The sequence below is a fragment of the Ruditapes philippinarum genome, unplaced genomic scaffold (genome assembly GCF_026571515.1).
Source record: "Ruditapes philippinarum isolate M1 unplaced genomic scaffold, ASM2657151v2 ctg241_1_1_1_1, whole genome shotgun sequence".
NCBI classification, from domain to species: Eukaryota; Metazoa; Mollusca; class Bivalvia; order Venerida; family Veneridae; genus Ruditapes; species Ruditapes philippinarum.
This window is the reverse complement of record NW_026856878.1, coordinates 52,448-77,719: the sequence shown is the minus strand read 5'-3', so window position 1 is coordinate 77,719 and position 25,272 is coordinate 52,448. Positions and strand designations below refer to the sequence as shown.

Here is a 25,272-nt window from a genome sequence, read left to right as displayed (position 1 = left end):
GTTTTTTTAAGAAATAAATAAAACTAATAAAAACTCCGTCAAACATTTAAGAACGTCAGTATAAAAGGATACAATAATGTGGGTCTAACATATAAACTGATGCTATTATATAAAAGTCCAAAGATGAAATACAGCATATTAGTTTTAATCTCAATATTTACAATGAGGTATATCACATATCACAAGAGAAACATATATTACACTGTTCACCAACATATATATACATGTATACATCTTGAATTATCCAAGATAAATTACATGTTATCAACTTATCATAGAACAACTTCTGATCAAGCAAATTATGTTCCTTCAAAACCAAATAATTTAAGCTTCCTTTACCTCGGAAAAAAATGTGTGTACATATTGATTGTACAGTTTGCTTTTTGTTGAATATATTTGTAGCATTACTCTTGAAGATTTACCTTTTTTATTTGTATTTAAGTCATTCCAACTGTGAAATGAACATTTAGCATCTCTTGTAGTTGTCTTCTACAGACAAAAGTCTTGCCTACCTGGTCTAAAAGACTGCATGTACAAAATTTCAAGTTAACATTTTTTAATAGTTCAAAAGTAACAACAATCTTTTATAAAAAAATATTCCATTTATCTAATCAGTTGCAAATTCAATAAAACATTTGTATCTGCAACAAATAAATTTGACAGTCATAGTCAACTCCTATATGTACATAACGCTAACATCATATTCATCTACAATTATTTCAGATTCGTCATATTGCGCCAGGTACTTTTTAGTCGAAATCTCGTCTGAGACAATTTCTTTTGTATGTTATGGTTTTTTGTTGCTTTTCACCCTTTTTATTCCTCAAATACCATGACTCTCCTTAAAAAAGTGGCTGTTTCAAATACTTCAACATCCATATAATTGTCACTAAATTTCCAGCACCTTGTACATGTAGTTACTTTTACATTCAAACTATAATCAGATCTCGACTTAAAAGTCACTTTAGATAAATAAGCTGACAAACAACCATATGTGTGTAAAACTGTAGGGACGTAGACGCTGGGGATTTTTTTTAAGATTGCGTCAGATATTGCAAACCCAGCTGACCAACTGTATTTTCCTACAGTCTCAATCCGTAATTTCTATGTGTGGACCTTGGGTATGGAACCTCGCCTCTACAAGTATGTCTTTCAACAGTCTTTGTGCAGTTTTGACATATGACGTCACAACACCAGTGAAATTTACATTCACATTGGTCCACGCGCTGTACAACTTCAGTGTCAAAACCTCGACCACAACACATGATGTCACATCCGTCTGTATCCATAGACGTTTTATTACACTCTCGTCCGCTAGTTCCAAAGGACCCTGTTAAAGGAGGAAAAGAATATCTAGAGTAGAGGCTTTTCAAAGTGGTTTTACATAACCTGTTGGAGTCAGTGAGTAATATACACTCAAACTTTTAAGTAAGATTTAGTAATGAAAGTTACGAAGACTTTTAACAGCAATACCTTTCTATTTTTCTTAGTTTCCAGACACATTTGACCTTTTTCAATCTATCACTACATTTGTTATATTCGAACATTAATTTGTTTTTATTGAGAAACAACATGTTACAAACAAGGAAGACGAAGACACTGTAGGCATTTAATCCTCATGCAGTTCTGCTAAATGATACATAATACAAAACATGAAAGGTAATGAATTTCAAAAAGACATTTTAGTTCTGTTTTTATATTGACTTACACCATATCAATAGGAAAATTAATGAGAATACGATGATAAATCATTCATTTTCACGCATACATTGCCCATTGATACACAAAAAAGAATATAAAAGAAAATTCAAGAACAATTCATTTCTAACGCATTAATTGCTCTTGCAATCTAGACGTACATAACACCAAGAAAACTCTAAGCAAAATTTATGTTATACCTAGCCCTAAATCTTTTGTACAGTAGTCTGGTGACTCGTCAAAATATACTAAATCAAATTTTGTCGGTTTCTTCAAGTTTTTATTGGCAACTATCAGCTCGCTGTCTGCGGCATTTTGGTTCATCATCACCTATAATTATTTAAACATGATAATTCAAATTTCTGACTGTGCATTACCAGCAGTTTACAGCAAAGCTTTGAATATTGTGCAAATCTTTTTATCAAAGTGGTAAGAATATCTAATCTTAAAAAAAATATTTTTGATTAGTTCAAAAAAATGCAAGGCAGCTTATATTCAACGCCATATCACTCAAATTGTAAAAGGAATGAAAAAGAAAATCAATTTCCTTCTCATCAGCAATATGCAAGTTTTCTTGCAACAGACTCAATATAAAATGTGATTTGAACACAATTGTAATATATGTATAAGTCCTTGAATGTTATTTTTATTGTAGTTTGTTTTATTTCAGACAAGTAAAGTTGATATTTCTTTGTGCATAATTTGATTTTGTCGTCAACTAGGATTACATGAAACAGATCATAGTATAAATTACTTTACCAGATATGTTAAATACTTACCTTAACGGCTCCATTATATCGTTTCTTCAGGAAGGTACCTACACGTCTAAAATCTCTCATTGCACGCCAGCATGTTTTCATTGCGCATGACCCACTAATTCCGTGACATTTACATTCTAGTTTCCGCATCTTTTTTACAGTCTGAAAATAAAAATTTTAAAAAATCATGCTTTGTCTTTCTTATAAATAAAAACGCCCCGGGGATCTATGTCTTTTGTTTCTCAGTTAAAATAACGCGACTTGTTCACAATTCTATGATATTTTTTCAATCTATCTTCGTTTTTCACGACTCGTTTACAGTTAACCAAAGACATTTTTATGGTCTCTTCAATGTTCACAACTCATTTTACAGTATTGCGATATTTTTCCAAGGTCTCTTCAATATTCATAAACAATTTACTGTTCCCTTGATATTTTTCCCAAGGTTTCTTTAGTGTTCATAACTCGTTCATACGATATTTTTCAGGGTATCTTCAATGTTCATAACGTCACACTGATTATACGTATGAATATTGCTTGTTGCGTAAGTAAGTAGTGCATTCAGTTTTTTTTGTTTTTTTTTTAAATATATTTCATAACCACTTTTTAAAGAAAATGGTCATTCCAATTATTTCTTGAACTTTGGTCATTTGTTACAAAGTAACAAGCAACCGATCAATTTTGTGTAGTAACGAGCATTGCTCGAGGAAAGAATACATTGTGATCTATAGGTATATATACTGAATTTTGGCCACTCAGTTTTGTTATTTGTTTGGTTTATACAGAATTTATTTTAGTTCGATTGTGTAGGAAGGTATAAGCTTATCGACACACTTTCGAATCCGTTCCTGTACTAAACCAGTACTGAGCAATGAGTGTAAAGTTTCTTGCTGAAGGAAACATCGACTTGCCTCTGACGGGGTTTGAACCCACACGACTAGAGATCCTTAGATTACTAGTCATTGTTTGAACATTATGTCTAAATAATTGATAATAAACGTTGGACACTTATTTCTTTATTTGAAAGTTAAACACTTTACTTAGTATGATATAGATCTAATTCAATTTTTCCAGTATTCATCATCTTGAAAAACACACGGAAAATTAAAGAAACAATAAGGAATCATATTTTCAAGCTTCATATATACATGTAAATGAATCATCATCGCTATAGTATTTTCACTTTAATTAGAATACAAAAAGTAGTACGGAGGATATTCACTTTAATTAAAGAATACAAAAAGTAGTGCGGAGAATATGATTAGAGTCTAATTACAGTTACTTGCAGCGATCCATTAATTTTCTTTGACAGCATGGAAATGACATGACAGTAAATGTTTTAGTCCATAAAAAGTATTAATGGTTTTGGTATTGATACACGAATATACAAATTATACAAGTCTATATCTGATAATTCGGTTTTGTTTCCTGTCTTGCTTTATTTATTTATTTTTTATTTTTTTTTGTTTCTGCTTATAAATTAAAATTTCTTAAAAATTCATGATCTACTCTTTTCAGTAATCAACTATCAATTATGTTGCCACATAAAAACCATTTTATTTGTTTTTCCCATTGGCAGTTTTCGTGTTTACTTGTAGTTTTTGTTCCTTTGTTTTCTATAAAGTTCAATACAATCCAAGAATCGATTTTATAACCACGTTTTGCATGTGTATGAGTTTATTTGTGATGGCCCGGTGTAATGAATTATTTATACTGGTACACTGGTATTATTCCAAACAACAGTATTACAGCGAATAGCATGTCCTTTTAATATAATATATTTTAGATCACTTCCGATGATAAATGTTGTCTTTGTAATGGATAAAGAAATAACCATTGATCTTTTTCGGTATGTTGTCACATTTATTTCAATGAGAACAAGAGCCATGTTAGCATGGCCATCTCCCGCCGAATGTGTTTGCTCATTGGAAGAATGTATATGAAGTAAAGCAGAATAATTCAATTTAAAGTTGTCTTTTGGTAATGAAAACGGATGGCTGAAGTGATTACAGATTTGAAACCTATGTGAATACTGATAGCTGAAAATAAGAAAGGGCAATAACTGAAAAATAATGCAGGATAGGTTATCATTTTTGTGTGCTGCACTCCTCCTCAATGAAATCTATCCACCTATGGACTTTCAAGTTGATACCTCAAATACTTTTTGAGATATGCTCTGGACAAAAATGTCGGACGGAAGGACTGACGGACAGACGGACGGACGGACGAAGACTATTTCTATATCCTTTCGGCGGGGGATAAAAAAACCATAGCGAATTGTATTATTATGATTATTGTATAATACATGTTTTTAATTTATTTTACCTGGCGACCCGCTCTGTTGTTGTGAAGATTCATCAATGCACGTGCGTCCATATTTTTCCTCTCCTTAGCGTCAATAAACGTGCGAGCAAATTTTCTACCATAGTTGACATCATCGCTACAACCTCCCCACTCGAACCACTGACCTTTTTTGTCTCGACTTTTCCCTTTCTTACCGGGATCACAAGCGCACGTGCTTAAATGACCTAGACTACACGCACGTGTAATGGAATATACAACACCAGCAGATGATATGGAATAAACAAATGCTGCCTCTCGTGTCCCGACTGAAAAGAAGAATTGAAATAAAACTTATAAATGAAATAAATAGCACTAATATTCCCTTAAAAGGCACATTATGCTTCAAAAATCCATGTTTTAATTGTTTAGAAAAAATGTATTTAATAATGTTTTAATAATGAAATTTAGAGCATGTAAGATGTTTTACAAGTGAAGAAAGTAGTGCTGGGCGTAAAGTTGTCATAAAGCTAGCAAAATGTGAACAAAATAGTATTTTAACTTCCATTATGCAAAATACTATTTCCTTGTAATTATATCAATTGTCAACAGAGCAAAGAAAGCAAAGGATAATTCATCCATGTGAAAAATGAGTATTTCTTTTTAAGCTTTAACAAGATACCAAAATAAATGAGAATTTTTTGAGAAATGAAAATAATAGCATATCTGAGGCATAATGGATTTTTAAACTCAAAGTTTGATATTAATTAGGATTATCATTGTTTTGAACTTTCAGACATTTTATCATGCTTTATACGGTTAGTTTTAATCTTGATGATATTAACATTTTTAAAATTTTGTTTATGAAACAACGTTGTTTTTTTTTGTCTACACGTGTATCGAGTACACAAAAGCCAATATAAAATGCTCCGACAAACGCAAACATTTAGTCATTTTGGTCATATTTACATGTAGTATATCAACATTTGTATAAGCTAGGTTATCATGCCTTTAACTTTAAATTATATGGAAGAATAGTTATTCCCTGAAAAGAATTATAAAAAATTAAAAACAATTTATTCCGATACGGTCATCTTCGTTTAAAGTAAAAAGGTCCATTACTACACAACGGTTAGTTATGAGAAAACTTGCAACCAGAAAATTTACAAGACAAAAGGTGAGCACTAAAGTTGCCTAAAGTGAACACATTATGTTTAATTAATAACTTTCAACATAGTTATCATTGCAAACCAGAAACCTTACAAGACAAAAAGTGAGCACTAAAGTTGCCTAAAGTGAACACATTATGTTTAATTAATAACTTTCGACATAGTTATCATTGCAAACCAGAAACCTTACAAGACAAAAAGTGAGCACTAAAGTTGCCTAAAGTGAACACATTATGTTTAATTAATAACTTTCAACATAGTTATCATTGCAAACCAGAAACCTTACAAGACAAAAAGTGAGCACTAAAGTTGCCTAAAGTGAACACATTATGTTTAATTAATAACTTTCAACATAGTTATCATTGCAAACCAGAAACCTTACAAGACAAAAAGTGAGCACTAAAGTTGCCTAAAGTGAACACATTATGTTTAATTAATAACTTTCAACATAGTTATCATTGCAAACCAGAAACCTTACAAGACAAAAAGTGAGCACTAAAGTTGCCTAAAGTGAACACATTATGTTTAATTAATAACTTTCAACATAGTTATCATTGCAAACCAGAAACCTTACAAGACAAAAAGTGAGCACTAAAGTTGCCTAAAGTGAACACATTATGTTTAATTAATAACTTTCAACACAGTAATCATTGAATACATCGTAGAGACATTTGGTATGATACAGCACGTTAAGTAATAATGGTTCAAAATATTACCCCGACATACTCTATGGTGAGTTCAAAAACTTAATTTTTGTTCCCATATTTTTGTAATAAAGAAATGTGCCAACATAGCCTTACGGACTATTAACACTTTAATAAACATCAAATAACATACAAAGTTTAGTATATAGTTTTACTTAAAAAGTTATTTTCTGCTATCTTGGCAATCAGACCATTGACTTGTCGCTTAAAGCAACTATTCCATTTCCAAGGTTCTTTTGCCATCATAAACATTAATAAAAAAATATTGTTACTACAATATCTAATAAGGGATCGTGACAATTGTCATAAAAAGCAGACGAGCAAAGGGAAATCTATTTTATCATAATGGTACTCCCTTATTTACCTTTTAAAAGTATTTTTCCAAACACTGAAGCGTCCCTTTCCAATGTGCTGCAATTCCATCTATGTTTTCGAAATTGGTGTTGGCACTCGTGTACCCCTTCTAGCGCCCCCTGTCCGAGGGGAACCATTGCGTCCTGGTGCAAACGACACATTCGTCTTTGTTTTCCAATTAACCCGGGAATGTTATCACAGATAATGCCAGAACTTACCGCTTGAAGCGGCAACTGACTTATGAACCTGAAATAATAAGACTTTTTGTTTAAATATTATTTACGAATGTGGATTTTTTTGGTGTCCGCGCCTAAGCGCGACGCCCCTTATGGAATGAAAAAGGGCAAGTGCAATTTCTCGGGCCTTTTAGTCGGTCATAATAGCCGATCATTCCGATTGCTTTGAGGGTGTTTGATTATTAAAAATGAAATGTCGCAATATGTACAATGAATAGTGAACTGGACAATTCCGCAATGCAAATATATTCAAATGAAATAATCTTTTCCGTCATTTAATCGCGCTCTTCGGGGTTTTTTATTAATCATTTTGTAGTACACAGTGGGTTATTATGTATGTTATTGTTGTACATGTATCCGAAAGCTATAAATAGAATGATGACCTTATCATTGTGAAAGTCCGAAAATCTATTTATAGAAGCAGATTTAGTTTAACGAAACGGTAATTCGTGTCGCGCACAATTTATGGTAATAAATAACAAACTGGAGAATTTTGAAGGAAATGAAATGGAAACATATTCAAACAATTAATTGCATTCGTTATAAATCTATAGAAAAAAATTAAGTATGCCATTTTTTACGAATTGTTATATCATAGTATTATCATTTTGTAAAATTCTTTTCCGTAGGTTCTTTCCGGTTTTCTTTTTTACGGCTCTGATTGCACTTATGACATTTTTACTGTCGACCAAGTTCACAACTTTATATGTCGCTTTTATTTTGACGTTATGCGACAGTTAACAGGTCTAGCAGTAGTATACTATAAAAACCTATGTTCAAGTCTCTTTTTCTAAAATCGATCCTAATTTCTCTATTGATTTTGAGTACTATTTTGTATGTTCCAAAGAAAAATACCATATGAACTTGAAATTCTATCAAATCACCAATATTAATGATAATAACCAAAAATACCCCTATGCAGTATAAATAAACTTATACCATATGGAGAGTATATTTTGGATATCTTATCATTGACCTGTATATTTTGAATATTATCGTTAATATTGATAAAATTTTAAGTTCCTGTGGGAAAAAAGTAATATTTTAATCTCTAGCATGCCTACCAAAGTTCATAATGAACAATGTCTTTTGTCCAACCATTCATAAATGATATATAATTTTGGTAAAAACCAATTAACCATTGAAAAGTTTATAAGAATATCTTTTCTTGCATATCAGACTGGCGTTTCCGTTAGTTTTACCCATGCCGGAAATTTCATCTGGCATGGGGGGTTCCAGATGAGTCGCGTGCTGTACAATGGCACGATAAAGATGACGTCATTTTACCGTTATGAATGATTTGTAATTCATACGCTGTTGAATGAAAGTAGTTACGGTTGTAATGATATAAATTTTCATTGAAAATAAAGATAAAGAATTTAAAATATAATGGAATATGGTAGAATATGCAAGAAAAAATATCTGACATATGTTTGCGGTTCGGATCGGAATATCCGTCCCTCGGTCACCCGCCCATGGGCGGTAACTCGGCAAGCCTCGTTACCGCCCAATGGGCGGGTCACCTCGGGACGGATATTCCGATCCGAACCGCAAAATATGACAGATATTATTATTCTTGCATATCAGACTGGCGTTTCCGTTAGTTTTACCCATGCCGGAAATTTCATCTGGCATGGGGGGTTCCAGATGAGTCGCGTGCTGTACAATGGCACGATAAAGATGACGTCATTTTACCGTTATGAATGATTTTGTAATTCATACGCTGTTGAATGAAAGTAGTTACGGTTGTAATGATATAAATTTTCATTGAAAATAAAGATAAAGAATTTAAAATATAATGGAATATGGTAGAATATGCAAGAAAAAATATCTGACATATGTTTGCGGTTCGGATCGGAATATCCGTCCCTCGGTCACCCGCCCATGGGCGGTAACTCGGCAAGCCTCGTTACCGCCCAATGGGCGGGTCACCTCGGGACGGATATTCCGATCCGAACCGCAAAATATGACAGATATTATTAGTTATCATATGTCTACTAGTTCATCTTCACTTGCTGCATTTCCTGCTTGGACGCCCTTTTGATGCTTTGCATCAATGCTTTTCTTGTATTCATCTTTATAATAAAATTACAATAACTTTTCCTGTAAATTTCAACCGTCTGATGATACGAAAAACGTGTCTGCGCTAAAGAACAAATGTTTCATACAATGGTCTGGAGCCGCTTCGTTTAACATCAATTCTATTATGAATTGTTTATAGAAATGAATATCTGTTCTGAATTAAGTGCAAAAAGGTCAAAGCCAATATTTCTTGTAGGTCGAGGTGTGTGATATCAAGTGGGCAGAAAAGATTCAAACAATAAAATAATGATTTAATAATGTACTAATCTCAGTAATGGAAAATGTGCACAATTTATCGTCTGCCATCAAAAGAATAATTCAAGAGACTGGAGATTAGAGCAAATAAAACCCCACAAATCTGCTTTTAATATTATTACATGGATCATGAGCGTTCCAAGAACGTAGGAAATAAACATCGTCTGCTTAAATTATGATTTAATCTCGTGTGATATCGTAAATCTAATTATATCATACAAATATGACGTCATCGGTTCCATTCGGTGCACAATTGAGTACAGTCCAATCAGAAAATCATGTAATTGACGGTACTTTGATCTATTTTTAGAACATTAAATGGTCAAATTGAGGTATTTTAAATATCATATTTCCTAAAGTTGTGAAGATTAAAAACGAATATCGGCAGGTTGATTGCTTGAACTTTACATAACAATTCTGTAGCGCGTTTATATTGTTTACTAATTTTATAATAAACGTTGATTTATTTTTGAGCGTCATGAAAACAAAAAATGTCACTAATTTTATTCTTTTTATAGCATCATAGTTAAATACAAAATTACAAAAAAGCTATATTTTAACACTTCAGCGTTTGTGTTTATTCGTAGTATGTGATGTGTTGTTATACCTTTACTGAATACTGTTGATTTCTTTTTATCCATTTCCTTATGGACCAAATAAGACTGTTTACTGTTGTATTAACACAATCAGACAGCTATTCTTATACTTGTAGCTGTTCTGATCACAAAGTTAGGCAGATAATAGTTATGTACCAATTCTAATTACAAAGTTAGGAAGCTTATCTGCTGACAAAGTTAGGAAGATTTGTGCCGCATTGTAATTAGGAACCATTTAATTCCGTCATTAGATTTGACAAAAAAAATTGTTTTAACTATCCAATAGTTTAAAAATGTTTTTTTCGTCCACGATATTGTTGCAGTTATTGAGCCTGGGATCATTTTATTTGAAATAAGAAATATAGGTGATATTTAATTTATTAAAATGATATTTGTATACTATGCGATTATGTGTTATCAATTCTTTATTTAGTCAACGTTTCATATTATGTTACGTCAGACAATTGTCAAATAATATCAATATTGAACAGATCATTTATTATATTATCAAGCAATAATCTTTGATGTATCCCTTAAACTGCGAATAAATTAAATCATTTTAATGTATTAAATAAATCACGTTGACGATAATTTAATGAGCAGAGTACCGTGAATTTGTGAACAGAATGCTTCATTTGAATAATCCAGCTGTAAGATAGAAAAATATCTAGTGCAATCTATTAGTATTCTTTGTGTTTTTGTGGGGTTTTTTGTGTTTTGTTTATTAATTTTTTTATTGTTGTTGTTGTGTTTTTTTTGCTGTTTTTTCACTTATTTGTTTTGAACTGATACTTGATATTTACCGAATTTTCTAAAACTTTTAATCTATAAGAAAGTATAAATAAAAATATATATATAATACATCTAAATTAATGTATGTTTATTCTTTTGAAGCAGATATGCTGAAGCGGTATACTTTTCCCTTTTCCATATAGAAAATACACATATTTTAAATTCATGTAAAACTCTTGAAAATTAAACTTTAATTATTACAAAAAGCTATGGATTTTTGCTTAGATTATTGAATTTCTGGTTATTTCCTCCGCCCAATATTGGTATTTCACATCTTTTCTACCATCTGTAATGCTACATCATCCATCATCATTTGTTGAAATAAATCAAAAACTATGTATACCAATTACTTCTCCATTAATCAACCTGCGAAACAAAATAGTTCTTAATTAAGTCGCATGCAAACGATACGTCACTACGATATTCCGATATACATCAGACGAAAGGGCGCAGTGATATCGATTTCAAAAACGCGCACTATTTTTCATGATATATTGTAAACTGTAATAAACACACCTGTCAATAGATTTAGTAATTTCTACCATATTTGTAATCAATTTACGAGAGAAAATGCTTTGTTGAAAGGGGGTATCATATGGAGTTTTTTCATTTCCTCAAGTAATAACAGACCTAATTTGGTACATTCTGATTACAGTTGTATAGACGCTGGATAGATTAAATGTAATTAGAGATGAAAGTCCAGTCATTCTTACTGAAGAAACTAATGAGAATTTCTGTAGAAGAAAATGCCCGCAAGTTTCTCTACTTAGGATAAAACATTCTTTTCTTATGATATTAACATGTAATAATAATAATAATAATAATAATAATAATAATAATAATAATAATAATAATGATAATAATAATAATAATAAATAATAATAATAATAATAATAATAATAAATAATAATGATAATAATGATAATGATGATGTTGATGATGATGGTGCATTTGAAATAATAATAAATGCTATAACTTTGTGGTCATAAAAAAATCATCATTTCATTACCAATCAACATCCTCCAGGAACGGATTCAAGAGTGTGTCTATAAGCTTATACCAAACGTAATTTACTTCTGTAGAAACTAACATCACCATAATAATAATCATCATTATAATAATTTCAAAAGATGTAATGGCATTCTATTAATGCAATTTTATCTCGGTGTCTTTAATAATTGCACTGAAGCTCGGGGGTACATGGACATCAGAAGATGTTCATTAATAAGCGAAATGATATATAATTAGCGCCATCCTTACAAAAACTTTGTAGGTAAACCATTACTATACTATTTTCATCTTTTTCGGAAAAGAGACATTATTATTTTCAGGTCTACAAATTACTTTTGAAATCGTTTTCTTATCCAAGTCCGAATAAATACGTTAGGGTATATTATGTTTTTGACAGGCCAAAGAATTCTCGCGTAAAATTATACATGTATATGATAATCAGACAGACAGAAAGACAGACATGCTGTTTATCAAAAGGAAATTAATTTTAACATTAACTTTCCATTCGCCAATCAAATGAAATTGAACGTAATTGGAAATTATATAATATGATTTAACTAAAAGAATACATATGAACAGGCCGTGTAGATCTGTTAACACTTAATTACTAAATCGTTCTAACAAAATGTTACATCTATTTATGAAGGTGATTATATTCTCCATCATCAAATTATATATCGGCTAATGTTTATTTTTGTATAAAAAAATATTTCTTAGACAAGAGCTTTAAAATCCGGTTAATATGATGTGAAATAGAAAAGAGTATGCGTCTGTATTAAATAAAAACAACAACTTACCACCACGTCGACACGACTTGTTGTAATAATAGCAACACGCATATAACTGTTACATTAAATTTCATCCAACACTTTGTTCCCATTCTGTGTTTACCATCGACATGATCAATTATATAAGAAAACAAAACATGTCCAGTTTCACTTAAATATAATAAATATATCCATCACTTTAACATTATCACGAGTCATTCCGTAAGAATAAAGTCGCTCAACACTTTATTCACACTCGCTATTCTTGAAATAAATTGCAGTTTAATTCACAGATACCATTATATCAATCATTGTTACATATTCCGAAGATATCAAAAATAAAAACAAATAATAAATCATGAGAGTGCAATAAGTTTGTTCTCCCTTCACTTTATCATCCCGATCATCGATTTAGAATTCTTTTTCCGTTTAATTTTAATTCAATAGTAAGAAAATTTAACTGGACAAAATCCTATCAACAGCTTGTCATATGCACAATTTTCAATCACGATTTTGTCAAATACATATCCCCAAGAACTAAAATAACACGATGTTATAAACCGTGATAAAGGAATCCAACTAGTTGAATAAAAAAACAAAAACAATAAAAATCCGACTTTTTTTAATTTTTTAAGTCCTGTGTTGTTTTAATCCGATGTAATTGTGTCCGGTGTATAGCGAATTGAATTGGAAACGAACGTCTATGTCATTTGTAAGTTAATATACCAAATATAAACAAACTTGTAGTTTTATAAGAAAACCAATAGTTTTGACAGAATTATGGTGGTAAACATTTATTCCCTAAATATTTCACTGTGTCAAGTATATTTCGTATTTCATATGTAGCAGCGCCAACACAAATGTAAAAAATATACCACAATGAACAAATCAAAATGTACGAAAACGTGCCCTGCGTCAAATTAAAGAAACAAATTCAATTATAGTCTTAATTTGATTGAATAATTGTAAGTTACACCGACCGAACCAATATTCTAATTCTGTTGAACTATTTTAATTCACGCAGTATTTCCAAATTTAGTTTTAATCAGTTTTTGCTTTGATAATGACAATGGCATTCTTATATTTATTTGTTTCATCAAAAGAAAAACTTTGAAATAAACTAAAGTAATATCACAGTTTGTCTCCCTTTCACAAAGTGCTGTATTCATAGAAACCTTCTTGAAAAGTGATTCAGTTAGAATGTTGAAGAAGAACACGGTGTTTATTAATCCCACTGACTATCTTGAAGTTTAATATCGTCTGCAACTGTTTCCTCTCCATTGTTGAAATTGTCAGTTTTCAGTTCAGAAAAAAAATCTATATTGAAATAATTTTAAAGAACAGTATGCCAGATCCTCAGACAAGATAATCAAGCGTACCGTTAATATTCTTTACTTTGTTCGATTTTTTTTCACCATTCATACAGTCAGTCAAAAAGTCTGATTAAAATGATGTTAGAATGCTTGTTTCCAGTTTGCTATATACATTGTTAACATGATTAAAAAATATCCAGTTTCTTTCACATCACATTTATGTTGTTCTTTTCTGTTTTTAATAATAAAAAAGGTCTTTTAAAAAGGACCACCTCCATATTGTCCACATTAACCTCAAGTGTTTGAATAAAAAAGATTCAATATCATAAACCAGTGTTTAATACGCATAAATAGCTTAAAGAGAAATAGAAACAAATTATAAAAGGGGGTAAACATTTACACAGTTTCATTATAGTCTTTGTTGATCCGCCTAGGGTAACATTTCTGTTATAATAGACTTTACAATTGGATTGACAGAACAAGGCTAATTTGGTATATGGAGAGTCTTCTATACGGTATCGTACCATATATGAGCCGCGTCAAGGCAAAACCAACATCATGGGTTTGCGACCAGCATGGATCCAGACCAGCCTGCGCATCCGCGCAGTCTGATCAGGATCCATGCTGTTCGCGATCAGTTTCTCTACTTGTTATAGGGTTTGGAAGCAAACAGAATGGATCCTGATCAGACTGCGCGGATGCGCAGGCTGGTCTGGATCCATGCTGGTCGCAAACCCATTATGTTGGTTTTGTCGTGACGCGGCTCAATTATGTTTTCTTTACAAACTTCAATCAGTTTCTACAAAATTGACTTTTCTCGTATCCGGGTGAACTACTATTTAAAACAACCACATTACCATGTTTTCGCCTTTAGACAGATTATTTTTTAGAGAAAAAAAATAATTTCATAGCGTAAAATAATAACATAGATTCTTTAATGAACCTTGTGGAAATAAAAATACATGCTAGAATTGTTAATTTTGTCCCATTCTATTTTTTAAAGAACAGAATAGAACAGATTTTATTGCTCAATATTTTCTCGTAATTACATAAATATAGTTCATAGTTCAAAATCATTTCAGTGTGTCTATCTAATTTAATTTCATGATTGTTGCAAACATTGACCTACATCAAACTCTTTTAAAACGGATATATAATATTGTGTTTGGGCTATAAAGTATTTTCAATATATGCACACCATTATAGAAAGCGACGATAGGTTAATATACCGGAAATTGAAATTTACTGTAGCACCGCTTTTACTTTCGACATTCTGACAACGATAATGCGGCAAATTAAGCGTGGGATTCGTATCAACACAGCAAGCTATAAAACGGAGCCAATATTTTAATTGAAAAATTACATTTCCTTTATGCAACAAAAAAGTAGCACATTACTAATAATTGGTGAAAATTTGCACTTAAAATGTGTTACATTCAGATTTCACAAAGGCATATGACTCAGAAGTTAAAAGAAGGAAAACGTCTATAAAATATAATAAATATGCCGTTCATGTTTTGTTTTTTCTATGTTCCAACCTATCAAAATAATTTAATTCGGGGAAAGAGTATCGGCTACAAGAAAAATATCATCTATGTACATCATTATTTTAACATTGAAAACAAAAGTTTCAAAGTTCTTTTTTTATTTGGTGGTATCTAATGCATGCTTTGCTTTCGTTTTCTTTTTCTTTTTTTCTTTTTTGTTTTTGCGGGTTGGGGAATTACATGCAATTGGGAAGTTTTGAATGCTATATAATAATAATGTCACAGAAGGGCCATTCAGAGGAAATGTTTATATCATTCTTACAGCATTAAGCAACTTCAAATGTGAAAATTAATAAAAAGAACATCATTTAAAATGAACTTATACTCATCATAAACCATCTTTCTGGAATCATTTCTGATGTTTTCATATGTTACATATATACCTTATAATGAAAAAGATTGTCCAAATGGCATCTACATTATTAATATTTGAATAATCTGTTTGTCTTGTATTTGACACATAGTGTGCCTTATCATTTGATTCTGATGTATTTTTATATATATGATTTTTATGCCACTTAATTATTGTTTAATTTATGTTTCACATTATCGACTACGTTTTCTCAATGCATTCATCAGGAAGACTGGCGTTCCTATAAATTTAAAAGATTTAAAACAGCGAATTCTGACAGATAACAAGGTGGTTCAACAAACAGTGCACCTGTTATTAATAGAGGCAGAAAAAACAACGTTCTAAATGCAAATTCTTCTTTCGTCGCATTAGACCAACAGAGACGTCGATAAATTCACGCGCGTAGCAATACAGAATCTGTAAATATTTTCAAACTTACTCTCATCTTCAACACTACCGCCATCATCACCATCACTATCATAATCAGCATCACAACTATCGGCATTACATTCTACCGGCATCAAAATCATCATCATCATAATCACCCACCTGTAGTTATTTTATCATTATTGTTACTATAATAATCAAATCATGCAAAATTAATTTATTATCATTCTTGTATTTTTTATGATGACTATTCAGAAAAAGATAGGTAATTTGATTTTTCCAGCAATATTTTCCCTCACTCAAGACTAAGTACATGTAGTGTACTCAAGTAAGATACAATTAACGGACCTCTGTACAAAAATGGTCGTTCGTTAGTGTCTTATTACATGTATTGTTAACAAAGACAAGGTGCCAGAATGTAAAACTATTTCTGATTGGACGAGCTACGCACGTGCAAGTTTTTCTCTTTTACCAACGTGTCTATATCTTGTCTCATTCGTCTTCATTATGTTCTCACGGCGTTCTCGTCACTTACAAATGCATTCTAAACTAATATTTCAACGTTAAATTTCTGACACGTTCATATAAATGTGTCTAAGGGTGGAACCGTACTAATTTAAAAAGCAAACACGGTACTTAAAAGTAGAAAAATATAAACTACAGGTGTATATAGTCAACTTTTTTTCTCGTAAACATGATAATTTACTTTTAAAATTTGTCTTATGTAGGCGAGATCAGTTGAAGCGTTTGGATTGAAAAGTTCTGAAAAGTTTGGAAATACTATTGAATGGGGCATTCTTAATGCATGTATTTTCTCTCTTATTTAGTATGTTCATGTTTTTTTGTATTGTCATGAACAATATATCAGAAAGGAATTTCTTCTTATTTCAGAATGTTGTGAAAGTTCTAGAGGTCAAACATGAGGTCAATTCTTAAACCGGAAGCATATCCAGAACCCGGAATTTGAACACAATACTACACCGTTTATGTAAATTAATCTCACTAAAGAAGTAAAATATTAACATAAATTCTGTCTTTGATTCTTTAAAAATACATTTCACGTTAAAAAGGTACACGAGTAATCGTTCCAGTTTGGGTGGCAAGTGATAATGGCTCACAGAATGTTTCGGAAAGGGTTGCTTTCCAAATTATAAGCCAACAACATATGGTTAATTTCTCAAATTTATAAAAAATCTTAGTATCTACTCTTTAATACAGCTTACTATAGACATTCTATTGGGGAATTGGGGAAATGTTCCAGATAATATTCGTACAATTAACTGCCCGATCATTTTGCATGTACATTTAATTTTGCTAATTGATGTTATTTTGTGATGTTAATATATGATATTATTTTATTTACATTTACATAATAAACTAAACTAATTTAACTCAGAAACATAGTAAACTGAAACTAAAAAATGTTCTTTTTTAAGCACCAGACAGGGAACACCGATTCGATAATATATCGATACACAGTTTACCGAAGTTTGAGAAATATTTGATAAAGCTCTTTATACTAAATCAAATATTATTATACTATCATAACATTTTCAATACAACAATTAAAACATTTTGTGGTTATGATAACTCTTCAGTGAGACGTAAATAATATATATCCCTCCCCAAAAATGTTAAATCCACAAATATGCACTTGGTATTTTCATTTGGATTATAGAAATATTTATTGGATTATTGTCATTCAGTTAGTTTAAAAAAGGCTTTAGGAATGTGTCATCTACGGAATGCCGTTAGGGCCATCGCCTATGAATATGTTAATCTGAAACGCGATAGTCGATAGTACGATGGTGAAAACACGACATCACGAAACTACGATGGTGAAAACGCGATAGTGCGATGATGAAAACGCGATAGTACGATGATGAAATCACGACAGTACGATGGTGAAAACGCGATAGTACGATGATGAAAACACGACAGTACGATGATGAAAACGCGATAGAGCGATGGTGAAAACGCGATAGTACGATGGTGAAAACGCGATAGTACGATGATGAAAACACGACAGTACGATGATGAAAACGCGAAATCACGAAACTACGATGGTGAAAACGCGACAGTACGATGGTGAAAACACGATAGTTTATCGCGCTTTCATCATCGTAGTATCGTACTGTCGCGTTTTCATCATCGTACTTTCGCGTTTTCATCATCGTGCTTTCGCATTTTCACCATCGTAGTTTCGTGATTTCGCGTTTTCACCATCGTACTATCGACTATCGCGTTTCAGATCAACACATTCATATGCAATGGCCCTAACGGCATTCCGTACATCACCGCGCCAAAGGTCAACTGTTGGCTAATATAACATACTTCTAAAGAGTTAAACAGCCGAAATGTTTCACCTACATATGAACGTTAATATAAAATTAAATTAGATTTTGTTTTATATTATATTATATAGAGTGTTTATAATAAGATATCATTCGTGTACCTTTTGAACAAAATTCGACCATAGACAATTGAAAATATTTCATATGCTGTGTGTAATTGGAAAGCTATGGCCGCTTAACAAGGGCGAATCAGAATTTGATTTATATTATATAGAGTGTTGATATTAAGAACTTCTAGCAATGTAAATGTCATGTACATTTTGACACAATCCGAAAACAAAACAAAAAGTTGTAAATCTTTGATACGTAGTCATTATCAATTGAATTAAAACAATAATTATAAACATTTAAGATTTGAAAGATTGTTGTAACAAGATTGGGTGCTTAAATTAGAAAATGCGTTTAATAGAGGTGATGGATAGCTAATGTTTGCTTGCATTCCAAGTACTAGATTTCAAAACGCATAAGACAGTTTAAAGCCTTAGCTTCTACTTTCTTCAAATTCTTCCTCGTGTTCGTCTTGTTTATCATTGTATTTGGCCTAGGATTCTTTTGTCTCATACAGACGGTATTTTCTCTCAATTTTATACACATGTTAAAATATTAACATTTGAGCCGCATCACGACAAAACCAACATAATGTGTTTGCGACCAGCATGGATCCAGACCAGCCTGCTCATCCGCGCAGTCTGATCAGGATCCATGCTGTTCGCTATCAGTTTCTCTACTTGCTATAGGGTTTGTAAGCGAACAGCATAGATCCTGATCAGACTGCGCGGATGCGCAGGCTGGTCTGGATCCATGCTGGTCGCAAACCCATTATGTTGGTTTTGTCGTGACGCGGCTCATTTGTTCTGATCTGTTATAATTAAGTGCCTTATTTGTAACATTCGTCAGAAGATTTCGTCATAAAACAATCCTATCTCTTCATATCATTTTTATTTTTTCATTTCATAACTGCAATTCATTGATTTCCTTATCATCAATACTCTTTATTTAACTCAACATGATTGCTAGTGTAATAGAGACACATAGATGGGCCTGTGGCTCTGGACTGCCGAAATATGAACAACCTAGCAGCAAATCAAAAAATAGATAGACAGAACAGAACAGTAATAAATAAAGAATGTGACGAATATAGAAAATAACGGTCCGAAATGCATTTAAAAAATAATCAATTTCTAAGGACACTGCTGTGACCTTTAGGTTGCTGGAATGTAAAGTTAGCAACCAAGCTGCCTTAAGTAAATGGCAGATAAAGGAAATGTGGAATCGGTCAAAAATGCGTTACAATCATTACATGCTTATAATTGAAACTGACTGAATATTGGAAGAATGCAAAATGTTCCATAAATACTTAGAACTTTGCATTTCTTACTTAAAAGAATCAATTTAAGCAGCAACAGCAACAATAACAAAATACAAAAAGGTAGGTCTCCAATCTCGCTTTTGTCTAATCTGTCTTTGAATTTTTTTTATATTTCCATGTTTTTTTCTGGGACAGATACGTTGTAATGAAGTAAAGAAAGGTCTTATTTTTCCCTGCTTTAAATTTAACCGACTTCCTTCAGAGTAATTCTGCAAATTTTCAAGAATTGGTAAAGAGAGGTGAAATTATTTTTTTCATACATGCATGTACTTTAATACCTTAGGGTCTGCAAGTTTTTAACTGTTCATCATCACATTTTTGGATATTTAAGATCAACATATAATTTAGCAAACAGTCAATAGCCAGGTCAGACTGCACGGCAGTGGGTAGCTGGCCTTGCCCTATTCAGATGGCACATGCTTATCACTTTTGTTTAGAACATGGTAAAGGGTAAGAAAGTACGTATTTCAAACGCAACACTAACGCGTGAAACATAAACGTCTGGAAGCGCAACAGACAAATTGAAATCAAAACGATAAAAAAGGCATTCCTAACAACAATTAAAAATGCATAAATAACATAAAGGGAGACTTAATCTCACAGCACGCTTCCATTAGTATAGATTTTTTTTTTCGTGTGTAAAAAAGATGTATTTTATTCATTCACACTTTCGGTAATTAAATTTGGCAGTAGATCAGTACAAACGACCATAGATTATCATTTTTATCTACAAAATCAGTGAGCTACTGTCAGGCGTTTTCATGCAAAGCAATATCCCCCAGTTATTTACGATTTAAGCATTATTGTTTGCCAAGAAATCGCCAGTATAGACTAAATTACCAAGTCTTTCATATCCTCGTTAAACTGCCACATCTTCTCGCAATATCTCGTGAGAAAAAAAGAATATAACATAATGTGTTTTCAATACGTGAAAATTTATTTCCGACAATTTCTAAGCAGAATAATTCGGATGTGACCGGTCTTATTAGTTTTGCATTTATAAAAGTGCATTAAAATAATGGAAGTGAAGCAGGTATCGGTTCAGTTTAAAACATTAAAATGTCTAGTTTCAAAGGTGCCTATGTCGTCGATAGGAAAATTTATATATGTTAGTTATTAACCTTTTTGTTTTTGATCGAAAACAAAACAACATTGAAAACATTAAAAAACAAAAGCATCATCAGATTAATGCTTATGAGTCTGTCTGGCCGATAGAATATCCAAAGGCAGTTCACAAATAACTTGTTTCTTGCACTTTTTCTGGCCATAGGCCCACAGGTGGCAGTATCAGTGTTTGACCACCCCACCCCTATCTGCCCCTGGACCCCTACTACAACCCTGAAAAAAAAATAATTCAACACTCTAAGGCTTACTAAAAGGTACCAAATACAAAACCACCGATGAAATTATATAAAAAAAAATTTTTTTTCCACTATCAAAATTATAGTTATAGAAAGGTGAAAAGCCTACTAAATGTTTATTTGCCAAACAATGTGGAACACGGGAAATCGTCGTTTCGGCGACTGAGGCGCATTCCGGCGGGATTTCGCTGCATCATTCATTAACATCAATAAAAAGAACTAGAATTCCACAGCTTATCTAATTCAAGTCCAACGAATATCACTATCATTCCGATTTTTTCTGTTTCACGGTATTTTTTGAATTGTCGTAGCCATTTTGCAGTCTGATACCTGGGTTGAAATACGCGATCTGATTGGACGAGCCAAATTGGACGTCCAATCAGATCGCGTATAACACATGTAGGTATCAGAATCCAAAATGGCAACGACAAGTAAAAAATTACCGTGAAATAGAAAAAATCGATATAATATTGATATTCGTTAGACTTGAATTAAGTAAGCTGTGGAATTCAAGTTCTTTTTATTGATGTAAATGAATGATGCAGCAAAATGCCTTCGGAATGCGCCTCAGTCGCCGAAACGACGATTTCCCGTGTTCCACATTGTTTGGCAAATGAACTTATAGTAGGCTTTTCACCTTTCTATAACTATAATTTTGATAGTGGAAAAATTTTTTTTTTATATAATTTCATCGGTGGTTTTGTATTTGGTACCTTTTAGTAAGCCTTAGAGTGTTGAATTTTTTTCAGGGTTGTAGTAGGGGTCCAGGGGCAGATAGGGGTGGGGTGTCCAAACACTGATACTGCCACCTGTGCATAGGCCGGTCTGTATTCAGTTTGACTTCCTGCAAAATTTACATGGAAGAACTGAATGTAAGAAGAATTTTCATTTGTTATTTTAAAATTACAAACTGAATTCTGTGAATCTCATTGACTATTCTAAAATAAAATGTAACGGATAGTTCTTGTCATTCTAAAATAAAATTGTTAGGATATTTCTAAACAAATGTGAAGGATAGTTATTGCCATTATCAAATAGAATATAAAAAAAGTTCTAAAATAAACGTTCGCACAATTAATGTGGTGGGTGGGTTATAACACCAGTTTTACTTCGGTCGAGTATCGTTTTAACGATAATTCTTGTTTATTTTTTATTTTTATAAAAAAGCAAACAAAACATACATGTATAAAATCGAACAAAAATAGAGATCCCGAAACTCATTATGAGAGGCAATATCACATTATAAGAGGCAATTCCACATTATAAGAGGCAATTTCACCGATACGATTATATTTCCTACAAAACAAATGAGATACCATCCTATGTTATTGCACCTTTACTGAAGGGACTCTCTCGGCTTCCTATGATATAATTTATTGTCAAGAGATGGTCCTAATAATATTGACACGTCTACAAGTTATATTTTGATTTGCACAACGCCACTGGCAATTTGGATTTACACAATGCCACTGTTAATCTGGTAATCTAGTGTTAAAAATTCAATTAAAAAAAACAAGTGAAAACATACTAGAGAAAATATTTTTAAAAAATCATAACGGAAAGGATAAGAAGGAGTCGGTGTTAAATGGCATAGACAAATTATGATATATATCAAAATATGGACTGTAAACCATCATGAAATAAAGACTGCTGTGGAAAATATTGCTCCATTAACTGGTGAATATCTGTCTACAAAATGTATTTAAAAGTTTAAAAGTTACATTCATACTTCCAATGGTGTCAAGGCTGGTTTGTTCATCACCTTTCGTGATAGAGCGAAACCATGGAAACACGTGCCGATGAATATCCCGTCAATCTGGTGTCAGTACATATAACGCTGTTTTATATCAATTATCTATTTAAGATTTTAAGTTTCTATTATTGTATGAACTGAAAATATACAGAAACCATGATATTTCAAGCAGCTTTATGTATTTAACTTGATGGTTTAATATGACATCTCTCAAAATAATCTCCTCTTTCATATCAAGAAAATCTCACATATACGTAACTGTATATTAGACAATTAGCAAAATAGATAATATAATCACGTTAGACGACATATATTTAACACTATTTAATACCTATCAAAATGTTTTTGTTTTTTTGTTGTTGTTTTGTTTTTGTTTTCAGAATTAAATGATCACATCTCTTTTCTGACCCGCTATGTTGAACTTTCATATTCTGTAACGCGATGAGTTCTACAATAATGACGTCTTTCTCTGAACATATAACCATACAAAAAGAAAGAAGAATATTTAATTTATTAACAAGTTAAATATCGTCTTCGTGTCTGTCTGCGTGTGTGTCTGTCTGTCTGTCTGTGTATATGATATATTCAAGTCATTGTAAATACATATAAAATTAATTACTGTTATCAAGTACATATAGCTTAAACGACTTTTGTACCAAAGCATAGATTAGTTACACATTTTTTTTCTTTTGAAAATGGAAATAACTTGTCTGGTTTACTAGCTTGTTTCTAAAACTTTGAAGATGTACTGATTAAAAAACGCCAGCGAGTAGCTGAAGAACAAGTCGGCCTTGTTAAAACAATTTTCCCCGCTGGACGCATACCTTTTGCTTGTCAAACACCTACATATTTTGTTCGTTGGGAATTTTACATTGTTGTGGGTCTCAACCGAAGTTTATATGACAAAATGACATAACTCCGTCTACGACGCAAGGAGGCGTTTTACATGGATACTTGGTGATATTATTACACAGTAAGCCGTTAGTGTCTAAAAATGTCTTGAGAAACACCATCCAGTTAATAAAATTCACTAATATCTCGTAGAACTTGAATAACCTTTGTTCCTGGAATTATGTTTATTGTGGGGACTTGAAAAAGGTCTTCCTTGCTGTTAATTATTGCTTTTTATAAGATACTGAAAGTGACCAATCATGTCGAATTATCTTTAGCATACGATAGATCAATTGCAAAATAAGCAGACTGTGAAATAGTTCCGTATAAGACATAATAACTTACCAGAATTCATTCAACGTCTTTGTTTCTGCTGATGTAAAAGTTTTCACCAAACACAAGAGAACCAAGATGCAATTCACACAACCTAGCCACCAAGTAACACTCAATCTGATTGGTCGCATTCCGCACGAGCCCTATCGAAGCTATTTTTAGCAACGGATATTCACCAATCCAAATTATCCAAGCACTTTTTGCACACGATTTTATTTTATTCCAAACTGTCACATGATCATGTCTTTACAACTGATGTTTTTAATTTGAGTTCAAAATTTAGCAATCATGTTTTATAAGGCGGGAATACCGCAATAATTTAAAGCGAAAAATAAATATTTCAATAAAGTTTTAATGAAAATACTATCCCTGAAATCGATACAAATTGCAAGCACTAAAAACCACATTTTAAAAACAGAGTTCTCGCATATCACTGCACTCGTAGCTAGGCCTATTTCATAGCAATTTAATGTTCATATTTTCTGACACGCGGAATCATTTTCATAAAAATTCACAAACTTTATCACTAGAATTCATTTATTTTAACTTAGTGCTATCAAAATCATAGTGTAGTTTACAGACGATTAATGGCTTTCCAAAGACATTCATTATACAATCAAAATTCCGTGCATATCGTTCATAAAATTTTAAGCGTCTAGATATAAGCCTGAATGTCACTATATCTGTAGATAGGGAAATCACGGCTCCGTACTAATAAACTTCAACTCTCTACAAATATTTTCCCCTTGAAATGTTAACGAAATCACATAACATTTTTTATTTTTTTCGTATTTTCACTTTACGACTTTTCTCAACTTTGATAACCACGACTATTTTGCACCACGCAACAAAATTTGGCCACTTTCCGAAACAACAATTTTCACAACTTCCTTTCTTCTTTTTTTCAGTA

The 25,272-nt window shown here is 32.0% G+C and overlaps 1 protein-coding gene across 2 annotated transcripts; it reads right to left on the bottom strand.

Annotated features, from left to right (window-relative positions):
* Positions 1-25,221, bottom strand: LOC132747988 (protein Wnt-2b-A-like). 2 transcript variants are annotated; one of them, XM_060737523.1, is made up of 6 exons: positions 12,733-13,280; positions 6,974-7,209; positions 4,782-5,065; positions 2,478-2,618; positions 1,899-2,028; positions 1-1,330 (listed from the first exon to the last, which is right to left on the bottom strand). In XM_060737523.1, exons 1-6 carry the CDS (start codon positions 12,813-12,815, stop codon positions 1,083-1,085), a joined length of 1,122 nt encoding a protein of 373 aa, XP_060593506.1. In that variant the 5' UTR covers positions 12,816-13,280; the 3' UTR covers positions 1-1,082. The 2 variants fall into 2 exon arrangements, with proteins under 2 accessions (XP_060593506.1, XP_060593505.1); XM_060737522.1 differs by lacking the exon at positions 12,733-13,280 and adding an exon at positions 24,375-25,221 and having other exon boundaries at positions 3-1,330.
* Positions 25,222-25,272: the final 51 nt, after the last annotated feature.